General features: G+C 30.6%; 1 protein-coding gene across 1 annotated transcript in view; it reads right to left on the reverse strand.

Moving 5' to 3' along the window:
* LOC145245835 (dymeclin-like) overlaps positions 1-12,702 on the reverse strand; it is a 124,836-nt gene that overhangs the window by 40,307 nt on the left and 71,827 nt on the right. Inside the window, exons 7-9 of the mRNA XM_080107487.1 lie at positions 12,126-12,259; positions 7,900-8,091; positions 1,441-1,625 (exon numbers count right to left, since the gene is read on the reverse strand). Coding sequence (XP_079963613.1) covers positions 1,441-1,625; positions 7,900-8,091; positions 12,126-12,259 — 511 coding nt within the window. The remainder of the gene's footprint in view (positions 1-1,440; positions 1,626-7,899; positions 8,092-12,125; positions 12,260-12,702) is intronic.

Consider the following 12,702-nt stretch of genomic DNA (forward strand, 5'->3'; position numbering starts at 1 on the left):
TAAAACTCCTTAAGTTGCAGCTTTAAATTTATGAAATTTTTTAGAATCAAAATCATGTATAAATATTTTGATCCCAATTTGAATAAAGAATTCTAAACATAAAGTTTAGTAGCATAATATCTTGATTTCAATAATTTTAAGAGAACATAAAAGTGATGCAAGAGTATTCTATTCATTTTTACCCATCTGTGGATGGGTATTTTTCTAGTGTATTAAAGAAAATTTTATTGAATAAAATGAAGCTACATTTACTGAGGCAACATAAGCTAACCTCATTGAAAATAATATTAGAATATTAAGAATTAAATGATAAACTGGTGCTTATTCAAATTGGCACTTATATCGACATTTAAAATTAAAGAAAATACAGAAATACCTGCATGATGTACGTATCAGTTACGAGACAAAGATGAAAAATTCCAAAAATCAGTTTATTTTTTTTAATTCAAGAAAATCAAATTTTACTGTTTCTACAAAGGTGAAAAAAATTAAAGCAATGAACTGATGGACAAGGGCAGACAACCCTAATGCATGTGAAAATTGTCCAAATAATCACCAATTACCTCCCATTATGTTCTCTCGAGAAACATGGCCTCGATATTATCGATTTTATTGATAAAAAAACTTTCAAATTTGTTATTTGTAAATAAAAAAAAACTACTTGATCAACTTTTGTGATTTTTGGAATATGCAATCTTCATTCCATGACAAGTGAGTGCAATATAAAAGTTTTTCTTCATTTTTGTTCATCGCTACAAGTGCCAATCTGAATAAGCACCAATAAACCAAATGAGGAAATGTTTTTTATAAAACTTTCAAACTGAAAAAAAAAATACAAAGAAAATTGAATTTTAAAATTTAGAAAACCGAATTTATATAATTTTTATTAAATGATTATAATCATTTTTTTTTCTGCAACTTTCATCATTAAGAGAACATATTTACACAAAACTTTTTTTTTTTTTTTATTTTGATAGTGATATTAATTAATTAATACCACCAGCAAAATGAAGACAAACAAATAGTTTTCTATGAACAAGTTGCTTTAATAATAAAAGTCTCAGAAAAAAATGAGGTACCTATTTACGTTTGGTTCCATGCTATTTTTAAGTAGTTTTTTCAGGTTAAATTCAAGCTTCACATTGTCTTTTTTATGATTAAATTGTTAGGTGGAAGCACAAAATAGTTACAAAACACCCTTCCTCCCCATGTTAAGAATGGCTTTCAAAATAATATCATTTCAGCACGGCACCAAAAATACATAAATACCAAAAATGATTTTAATCATTTAACAAAAAATTATATAGCATTATTTGGTTTTCTAAATTTTCAAATTAGAAAACAATATGATTCTTTTCAATAATCTTCAACAAAAAAAAAAAAAAAAAAAAAAAAAAAAAAAAAAAAAAATGAATATGAAAATATTAAGTGATTACTTACTAAAGAATCTATGTTTGTTCTGGACAGAATAAAAGCCTTCATGTCAGTATTTCTATGTAAAAGTAGGTATAATAATAAAGTTGTCTGGTCATCCTTCAATGTCAAACACAATGTGTCATAGAGTTTGGAGAAATCAAGTTTGAAAGTGGCTGCAACTTGTGTTGGCGTTGTGCTGTTTGATTCATCTGCAAAAATATTGATTTTGTTAAAAATAAAAACATTAACAGAGAGACTCCAGTCTTTTAAGTTTTGTTGTTGTTTTTAACTAATGAGTAGGGCTGTGACAACAGAATATTCTTTTCATTGTTTTGACTCTCAAGAATATATCCAACGCAGTTAATCAACCAAGAACCACATCACTCTATATAAAAGCATATAAGATATCAACGGATACACACCCAAGAGTCAAAACAACAAAAAGAATATGCAGTGTCCGAGTTCTACTAATGAGTCACCACTTATCAAGTCCAAAAGTTACTTGAGGATAATGATTAATGAAATGGGTGAATTTTAAGTTAAATGATGAAGAATATTATGAGAGGATTGAAAATAATGAATAAAATTTAATTATATTATTTAGATTAATCGGACAATTGTTCTTGTCTTGATATCTGCACTACATTTCAGTCAATGTAACCTCTGACCTTTATCAGGTGTAAAGTTGCTATGTTTTGGCAGGAGGAAAAAAAGGGGGAGTCATTCTTGCTAGTTTTTGGTAGCGCTTTTACACCTGATGAAGGTTGGAGGTTATATCGATTGAAACGTTGTGCAGATAACATTCAAGATGAGAACAATTGTCCAATTAATCTAAACAATACAAACATTCATACCTCATCTCAAATGAACCGTAAATTTGATCACATATCGAAGCTGAAAGTTTATGACCAGTATTTGTTAACACCAGATTTAATGGCAATCACATTGTAATCTATAGAGAAGCAGTCATGTGCAAACATTTTCTACAGATATAGTTTTTATTTCTCTCAATTTTATACAAATACCTCGAAGATAAATGGCCTTCAGTTTCCATCGGGGAGAAATGACATGATGCATTATACACTTAAGAGATCGTGTGCTAAATTCATGTGGTTTGGTTAAATTGGTTGCTTTTGTTTTACAACATATCTACTGTTTTTTGGGTTTTTTAATGTCGAATCCGATCATTTTAAAAAAAAAAAAAAAAAAAAAGGTTTTATGCTTCAAGTTCTTTACATCTTAAATATTTATTCATGGTGTTTTCTTTGGTTGTTTGTTTTTTTTAACAATGTATCAACCCTTTTGGGTTATTTAATGCCAAATCTAGTAATTTTGGAAAAAGTTTTTAATTTTTCAAGTTTTTCTTTATATCTTCAAATATTTATTCATGGTGTTTGGTTTGATTGTTTTGTAGAAGAAAATTGTTTTTGTTTTTGACTGTGCAGAATACGATCGAATTTTGCAAAGGGAAAAAAAAAACAATAACACCAATGTTTTGTGTATTTTTTTTTTTTTTCAGACAGTTGATTTGATAGCACTAGATGCCCTAACAAGTATTACCACTCCGAGCAAAAGAAGACCTGGGAATAATGGTAACTAAGGGGCAACTCTATATTCCCCATAACATCTCACAATTGGATGTCTTTTAGGGGCCATACCCAGGACTATCATTTAGTTTGAAAATCCATCAAAATACAATATCTAGACAAAGGGAATGATCCCATCATATAAGTGTATTGCCTGGTAAAGATAAAGGTTTAAGATCAGTAGAGTAAATTTTTTTGTTTTCTCAGATATTAGAAACAAAAATCTGTTACCTATTAGAATATTATTTAGTTGCTTAGCTAGTCATTTTTGAAGCGGAGATGAACCTTTTTTTCAATCAAAGCACAGCCATGTTAATAGGTGAGGAAAAATGCAAATAATCACTTAAATTAGAACATCACTGACGACTTATCTCAATGCATCTTCAAGATGTATTTTTTTTACTCAAAGAGTCCAATGTGTGGCATAAGAGAAACACTTCACTTACAGAATCAGGAATGTAAAAATGGAAACCGTTTCAAAGAAGCAAAAACAGTTTAAAAAAGACAAATAAAAAACGAATAATCATTTTTAATCAAGCAACATGCAAATTTGGTTCTTCTTCGTTATTGTAGCGAAATGTGAAAATTGAAAAATAGAATTTCAGCTGAAACCTACCTATATACTAAATTTCTACTTAATTTTCATGTCACAGTAGTGAACATATCCAAAAATTACAAAAATGATAAGGTAGAAAATTAATTATTAAAGAAAATAGTTTTGAGAGACAATTAGCGAAAATCGAGTTATGCAAAATAAAAGTTGATCGTTCCTGAAAACTGAAAATCTTTGTCCAATTAAGCAAAACTTAATTTTCACTAAGCATCTTCTAAAACTGTTTTCATTAATATTTTCTACCTTATCGTTTTTCTGTAATTTTTGGATATTTTCATTACTGTGACATAACAATTCAGTAGATACCATTGATTTCACTTTAAATTCAATATCTCAATTCTCGAATTTCACTAAAATAACGAAGAAGAACCACAAATTCAAAGGTCTGAAAAATGGACACAGTCGATCGTAATCATTGGATGCTTAGTTAAGGACAGCCAGGCAGTGACAAACCTCTGTCGAAGTGAACATAGACAATAAACCTGGATACTAAGTGAGTGAATCATGCTTTTTCGACCACCCATGGTATTTGTTTATCATTTGTAGATTATTTCAGGTGACGCATTCTGTATGTAATTGAGTATTAAGTATATTTGTATAGTTAGTTGTCTTCAAATCTAGTGTGAATAAATTCCTATTGAGTTGTTCGTTAAAATAATATAGCCTTACCCAAATTCCACAGTGACCAATTCTGTTGTCTCATCATCTACCTAACACTTGACCCTTATCTTTGTGTGGCTTCTGTGTCTTGATTAGTGGTAACTGAAAATGAGATTGTCCAATTTCTTTTCTTTTTTATTTTACATAGGAGTCTACACTTATCAAAGCCCAGAGGCCACTCGAGGATAAGGGTTAAAGAGTGTACAGTAGTCAATGGGACAATATCGTAGTAATCGTTAGTAGTGGAAATTTGGTAAATTGGATTACTTAAGAGGAACGGCTCATCAAGAACTTGTTTACGTTGGACTTGAAGACGACCATATTGTAGTCAGCTGGAAAGCAGGCAAATGGAAGAGAGTTCTACAGGCGTGTGATTCTAAGAAAGAAGCTTTGTTCATGGAGTTTAGGTTTAGGCACAGATAAAGAGTGGAGGAAATTATTGATAATGGTTTCAGCTAGACAAGTGTTTATTGTAAAAGTTTGGCAAGCACTTGCCATGAAAATAACGATAAAGTAGAGACAGGCTCACAAAGTCTCTTCTGTGAGAAAGAGGTTGCAAGGAAGAGAAAAGGGCATCCCCTACTAGGCTACGAAGTCTATTTTGAACTCTGTCAAGGCAGATTAAGACGTTTTAGCAGCTCCTATCCAAATGTGGTAACAATACTCTATCCTTGGACGTACCTGGCTCTTATTAGCCAAGATGTTAAATGTTGATTAATCTGATTTTGTCTCACCATCTGCCTAACACTTAACCCTAATCCTTGAGTGGCCTCCTGGACTTAGTAAGTAGTAACCTGCCAAGTTAAAAAAAAAAACAGTTTGAATCATTTTAACTTGTGTAACGTTGCAGGAACAAACAAAACAAAACAGGAAAGAAATAAAAATCCGACTTGGCATTTTTTTAAAGTGCAAATGAAATGCATTTATCTGTGGTTCCTCCAAAACAACGGATTTCTTTATTTTTTCAAAGTTTTTTTGCACACATGTGCTTTTTGAAAGTCTGTCTCCTCACCACTTTATGCAGTCCCAGTCAGCGCTTTCTTACTATTAAGTGTTGAGCCATTATGTTGAACAAAGATGGCAGTAGAAAATCAAATTGGTGAAGAATCAATGTAGTCACGATTTTGAGTGTTGAATAACTTTTAAGAACAAAGATGGCGGCAAACAATGTAGTCCAGTTCAGCTGTTTTAAGACAGAGACTTACAGCATCCAAAATTCAATATTTTTAGAATGAAGCTGGAGGCTTCTCATTGGTTGATTGTCCTAACGTGTAGTTAGAAATAAGACTGTCCAAATCATTGGGGTCATACCCTCATTATAGATCAAAAACATTTTAACACTCACCCTCATATTAACATGTCCATCTTGCCTGACGCACCACATGCTTCTCCTCTTTCTTTTTTTTGCTTGACCATGTGCTGTTCTTTTTTCTTTTTTGTGACACAAGCTCGCGCATATTTGCTAATTTGCATACATGTTTTAATGGCTGCTGCTGCTAATATTTTCTCACACATACGATACACATTCTGCTACACTTGTTAGTGTTTGTATCTACTTGTGCGTGGAATCTTTTTTTGTGGACTTTTAGCTTTATTACGGTGGTCACTAGTAAAGCATGAAATTTGTTCAAATTTTATTGCATATTGCTACTTCACTTTTCTGATTTTGATAGCCACATTATGGATGAAAGCAACAAAAAACACCTTTCAGACTTTCAAAAGCAGATGATAATTCTTTTCAAAACCAAAAACCCGACTGACATGTCTAGCTGTATTATCAAATCTGTTACAACTTTGAAACAAGATAATGTTGTTACAACTTTGAAACAAGAAGGCCCTAAGGCAGCTGCTACTCACCAAAAACAAACAGCTTCCAAAAAAGAAATTTCCAGCTTCTGTAGAAATAAATTAGCGCTTGACAAATTTTTCGTTTTTCCAGCAAGCATCCTGTATATTAATCAAGAATGCTGCGGCAATATTATAGCTAATACAGCTCAACTAGTGAATTGCATTTACTTGAGTATAAGTTGTTTCTGATTGTTCAACAGCCGCAGAAGCAAATAAACACCTTTTTTCGAAATGAAATTTTAGGTGCTTCAGACGTGAGAATGTGTTTAGACATAGAGAGAACAAACTTTACAAAGAAGTAGGAAGAGCAATGGATCTAATAGGTGAACTCCAAGAAAGATTTGATGAGAAAGAAAGACTAAGAAATTTCAGAGTTGATTTCTCTATTTTCTTTGGGGAAGATGCTGTCCTATTTTTTTTCCTGTCTTTTATTTTTTTTACTCACGTTCAACCCTAACAAGGCATATCGCCATTTGGATATAAGGAGTTGAAAGATTAACAAGATGTTAGTTATTGTTACATTTAAACTTCTGCATATCAGGGAAACAGGAAACAAGAAGGGAATTCCAAAGTCTAGCTGTTTGAGGGAAGAAACTATTAGAATAGAAAGCTTTCTGGCATTTAGGGATCTCAACAGTGAAGGGGTGAGATCTTGTTGCTAAATTGCTAAATGGGTTTGTCGAGGATATGTACATCAAGGGGGTACAAATACAACAAGTTCATCAGAACACATTCCATCAAAATATTTGTAAAACAGGCACAGAGATGCAACAACTTCCATAGAGTTGAAGATTTGATCCTTTTCTCCATAGGAATGTACAGGGAGGTCATTAGAAAAACAGGAAATTTGAGGTTGTAATTTTTATTTTGTTTCAATTTTATTTCATCTGGTTTATGCACTTCTTCGATTTTTTTATACCTGCACGGAAACAGCAGAAAAAAACTTTCAGACTTTAAAGATGATTGTTTTTCAAAAGTAAAAATCAGACTTGGGGACTAACAAAATATCTAGCTGTGATACAAATTTTTTTTCAATGACTACAAATCATCAGTTTAATAATGTTGTTGAAACTTGAAAACCACCTTAACAAACAATTTTTGGGGAGAAAAATTAAATTGATGATCGATGCATGGTAAAAGTTATGATACTTCTACATTTAGTGCAATGGATTTCCATAAATGTTGGTTTGGGCTTCACCGTCAGCTGATATAAGCCACTGGAATATGTCAACCGTTGATCAGCCAATGAAAATTGAAGTAGACGACTTTTTAATAAATTGGGAAAAAAAAATTTAGTTTTTAATCATGTACAAATTTAATCAGTCAAAAGAAATGGAAGACACAAAAATGGATTTATCGACCTTAGATAAATTGTTAGAGACACTGGAGCAAGCACTTGAAAAAATATACAATTCAAAACTTACAAAAACAAAGAAAGTGCCAACAGTTTGTTTTTTTTAAAGATTCTTGGAAAAAAAAAAAAAAAAACATTGACAACTTACAAAGATAAAATGTTTTTCTTAAAATTTTCTTGAAAAAAAAAAAAAAAAAAAAACTTACATGAGGTTGTTTTATTTCATTATATTTCCATTTTTTTTTTTTTCATTTTAATTAGTATCCGATAAATGTTCTTAGTTTTTCCGTAGCATTTTTAAATTCAATCGATGTTCAGCATATTCCGGGAGATTACATCAGCTGCCGGTCAAGCCAGAGTCAACATCACGGAAATCCAGTACGCTAAAGCAAAATGAAAAAAGCCATCCCGAAAGTACTAACCTTGTGAATTAGTGAAGGAATAGAGAGCTTGTCTGTATGGATTGTGTATACTGCGTTCTCCAGTGCAGTGGTTAGCCAAAACTAGGATGAACAATATACTTTGGTTTGCCAATAAAACCTCATTGAAACATTCTTCTTCCTTCTTCTTGGCTCCACCACCCATTCCGAGGGTCACCACATTCCAAAGGCCAGCTTTAAAAATAACAAAAGGCAAAGAAATAGTCAAAACAATAGTGACAAAACTATAGCACACAGGCCTATAAATTAAAGAAGAAAAAAAAAAAAGAGATTGAAAAATTGAAAACCATTATCAGAGCTCTTGCAGACCTTAAAAAACAGACGTTAAAAAAATATATATTCATAATATTTTGAACTAACTGTACCTGCCCAGAATGCAGTAAAGTCATTGAAATTTTTACTTGTTTGCACATTTTTAAATTTAAGGCAAAAAACTCATATTCTTCAACTTATGAGTTATCTCCCCTTTGCTAATTTTTATTTTTAAATATTTATTTAAAAAATCGGGACTTGTACAGTTTAATCAAGACATTCGAAAATGAAACTATAAAAAAAAGTTACATTGTACGTATCCGTTATGGAATGAAGTTCTCTGGAAAAAATTTAACTTAATTTGATTAAGTAGTTTGGTTTTTTACAGCAAAAAAACAATTTGTTATGACACCGATCAAAAGGTAGCCATGTTTCAATTTATAAGAAGAAAAGCTACGATTTAAGATGGGGAGGTGGGTGTCGGCACTTTAGACTGTGACGTGTTCTAAAAATCCAAACATGGCTACCTTCAGCATGCTGCCATAAAACGTGTTTTTCTGCTGTAAAAAAAAAATAAATGAATAAAAATACTCAATCAAATTAAATGAAATTTTTTTTCAGAGAACTTTAGTCCAAAACGGATACATACAATATAATTTTTTTTTTTTTCGATATTTTCATTTTTTAATGTCTTGATTAAACTGTACAAGTACCAAAAAAATGTTTTGATGCTTATCCAGAATTTCCCCTTTATCAAAAAGCAAAAAATAAAAAATTTGTATAATGTGCATACCCATGATGGGAAAAAAAATACTGCTTTTCAAAATTCAAAAATTGAACAAGTAATTTTATTTTTTATAAAGAAAATTATTTTTATGCAAATTTGATTTTTTTTGTTCAATGTCACCCCCTTGTTAAGAATGGCTTTCTAAAATTTCACAAGTTTGAATTATCTTTTTTGTTTCTTCAGACTATCTTCAAGATGGCGTTACAAGAAAGTTCCTCCTTAGTCATATAATTTCATTTGTTTTCTTTAAAAATAAAGCTACTTGATTAATTTATGTGATTTTTGGAATATATTACTTTCATACTTACTAGATTTATGTTGTAATGCCTACGAATTCCCATTAATCACTTAAGTATTTTCTTTATAAAAATAAAATTACTTAATTCATATTTGTGAATTTTGGAATATGATATTTTCTTTCTGTCACAGGTACGTATATCATACAGATTTTTCTTTGTGTTTTTTAATATAAGGAATTCTAGACAGGCACTAATGTTTCATATTGGAAGTCTTGGTTCTCCTTTTTTATTGTAGCGAAATCCAACAGCCGAAAAATATGATAACCATTTACATTTTTTGTCAATTTCAACAATAAATAATGTTATCTACCTAATTGTCATGTCACAATTAGTTCAATATTTCTAGAATATTACATAAAATACATATTTTCATGATTCAATGAAAAAAATGATTTCGGCAATGTTTGTTTTGTAAGGCATAAACACAAGGGAAATGAAAAAGAACATAATATGTAAGCTAAAATTGCTAATTTCTTCGAAAACTATTTTTTTTAATAATTAATTTTCTACCTCATCGTTTTTTGTAATTTTTGGATATTTTCATTACTGTGACATGACAATTCAGTAGATACCATTGGTTTCACTTGAAATCCAATATTTCAATTTTCGAATTTCACTACAATAACGAAGAACCAAAATTGCTTGGGGTGGACAGAGTAATTTTTCAAATAAATTATTACAAAAAAAAAAAAAAAAAAAAAAAAAATGTTGCCAAAAAGCTTTTTATTCTATTTCTCCTTACTCATATCGTAAATTATTTGATGAATGAGACAAAGCAAAATAAATCTGAAAAGAGTGAAAAAAAAAACAGGAAAAGTGAAAAAAATAAAGTTAAAAAGTTTGGTTGTTTTGTTTCATGGCATATCAACCATTTTTCAGGTTATTTAATGCCAAATCCAGTAATTTTCTAAAATGTTCTTCATATCTTCAAATATTTATTCATGGTGCTTGGTTTGGTATGGTTTGGTTGTTTTTTAGAGGACAATTGTTACATTTGTCTTTGCAGAACATGATTGCGTTTTGAAAAGAGAAAGGAAAAAGAGGATAAATAACATTAATGTTTGATGCATTTTAAATAAGAAAGCCGATATCTTTTGACAGCCTGATCTGGTAGCACTAGAGAAAAAACAGGAAAAGAGAAATATTAAGCTAGAAAGAGAAAAGAGAAATAAAACCTACTAAATGACAAAAAGGATGAAGGTGTAAAGCTCTAGCTGTTCAGCAATAATTAGCTTTTACTTTAAGAAAAAAAAAAAAAACATTTTGGGAGGAATTCAAAATAAAAAGTGGAGGTTTTACATCTCTAACCAATGAAATTTCCTGCTTACATTTTCTTATACTGTACAGATTTAATGTTCTTCTGGGATCATCAGATCTAAACCTGTCATTACACATCCATCATATCATTTCTCTTCATGCAACACATGTCTTCAACTCTAACTGGCCAGACTTGACTTCCATACATCGCAATTTGCACACATACCTAATAGACTATTCCTTGATTGATAGCGATAATGTTCTGGCACACTTCTGTAAATAAAAGAGGGGGGAGGGGGCTATGGATGACGTCACAGACTATAAAATTATCTCTAACAAGTATGTAGTCATTTACGCACAATGAAAGTTTGGGAAAGGTATAAACCCACAGTTTATTCAAAGTTCTGAGTAAAATAAAAACATGTTAAATTTACCATATCAAATGAACTGTTAACAAGAGATATTGTTTTGTGATATTAAATGACTCAAAAAGTGTTTATTTGTCATTAAGCAGACAAATTAAATATACAATAAAAATGTACATTTAAAAAAAATAAATTAATAAAAAAAAAAGCACCTACATTTAACCACATTAAAAAATCAAAAACATATCTATGAAAATGAACAGATGTGTGATATAGGGGAGGGGCGGGGGTGCTAGACATGGACGACAGGGAGAGCGGCATTGAAATTCCAGACATGAGAATATAAGGTCACATATCTAAAGAGAATAAGATACAGAGTTATGGCAGCTGTGGAGGTACATATGTATCAGCTACAGATGAAGACTGCCGTTATTCTGGCAAATCGCCACACAATGGAAAACAGTGTTGGCAAAATGAGGTGGAGGGAGGAGAAAGAAGAGAGAGAAAAAAGAGAGGGAAAAGAAAACCAAGAGAAAAAAAGAAAGAAAAAAGAGGGAAGAAAAGAAAGAAAAGATAGAAGAAAAAAAAGAGAGAAGAGAAGAAGAGAGAGAAGAGAAAAGAAAAAAGAAAAGAAAAAAAAGAAGAGAAGAGAAGAAAAAAAGAGAAGAAAAAGAGAAGAGAAAAAGAAAAAGAAGAGAAGAAAAAAGGAAAAAGAGAAAAGAAAAAAAGGAAAAAGAGAAAAGAAAAAAAGGAAAAAGAGAAAAGAAAAAAGGAAAAAGAGAAAAGAAAAAAAAGGAAAAAGAGAAAAGAAAAAAAGGAAAAAGACAGAAGAAAAAAAGGAAAAAGAGAAGAGAAGAAAAAAGGAAAAAGAGAAAAGAAAAAAGGAAAAAGAGAAGAGAAGAAAAAAGGAAAAAGAGAAAAGAAAAAAGGAAAAAGAGAAGAAAAAAGGAAAAAGAGAAGAGAAGAAAAAAGGAAAAAGAGAAGAGAAGAAAAAGAGAAGAAAAAAAGAGAAGAAATAAAGAGAAGAAATAAAGAGAAGAAATAAAGAGAAGAAATAAAGAGAAGAAAAAAGAAAAGAAAAGGAAAGATTGATAAAAAGAAAGGAGGTAGAAAATTAAAAGAGTAAGAAAAAATAAAAAGAGGAAAAAAAAAGAAAATGACAACAGAGGAGAGAAAAGAAAGAGGGAGAGGAAAGGAAGGAAGAAAAGTGAGGGAAAGAGTTAAAAAAAGAATTCTGTAATTGCTTACAAGCAACAGAAGACGTAATGTTGTAAAGCATGCCAGAATTGTTACTGGTGGCCTTGAATAATTCTGCAGGACATTTTTCTTGGTTGATGTAGTTACGCAACAACGCTTTCATTAACAGACAAGCATGGATAGAACTGCAAAGAAAATATCAGAATATTTAAAACAATTAACAAGTGACCAAAATATAATACAATACACACACAATATATTTTTTTTATTATTATGTCTCAACAAAGAGAAAAAAATATGAAAAGGAAAAGAAAAATATAAAAAGAAAACAATATTGAGAAAGCCAAAAAGAAAAAACATTTTCCAATTTTATAAAAAAAAAAAAAAAAATTATCAGTTCAAGAATTAAAAATGCCAGGTTATGTTTAAAATTAAAAATCAAAGAATGAAATATATTTAACAAGTTGACTTTGCTACATGATATACGAGGTGCCTTACATAAGTTTCCAGACTTGTCTTGTATGAGCAGTTTTATTGAGAGTACACACATGAAACTTTAGTTCCCTTCAAAGTAATCTCCTCCGACTGCAATGCACTTGTACTATTCCAACAACTTCTGGAAAGTCCC

The sequence above is a fragment of the Euprymna scolopes genome, chromosome 23 (genome assembly GCF_053919585.1).
Source record: "Euprymna scolopes isolate OS-2025 chromosome 23, ASM5391958v1, whole genome shotgun sequence".
Lineage (NCBI taxonomy): Eukaryota > Metazoa > Mollusca > Cephalopoda > Sepiida > Sepiolidae > Euprymna > Euprymna scolopes.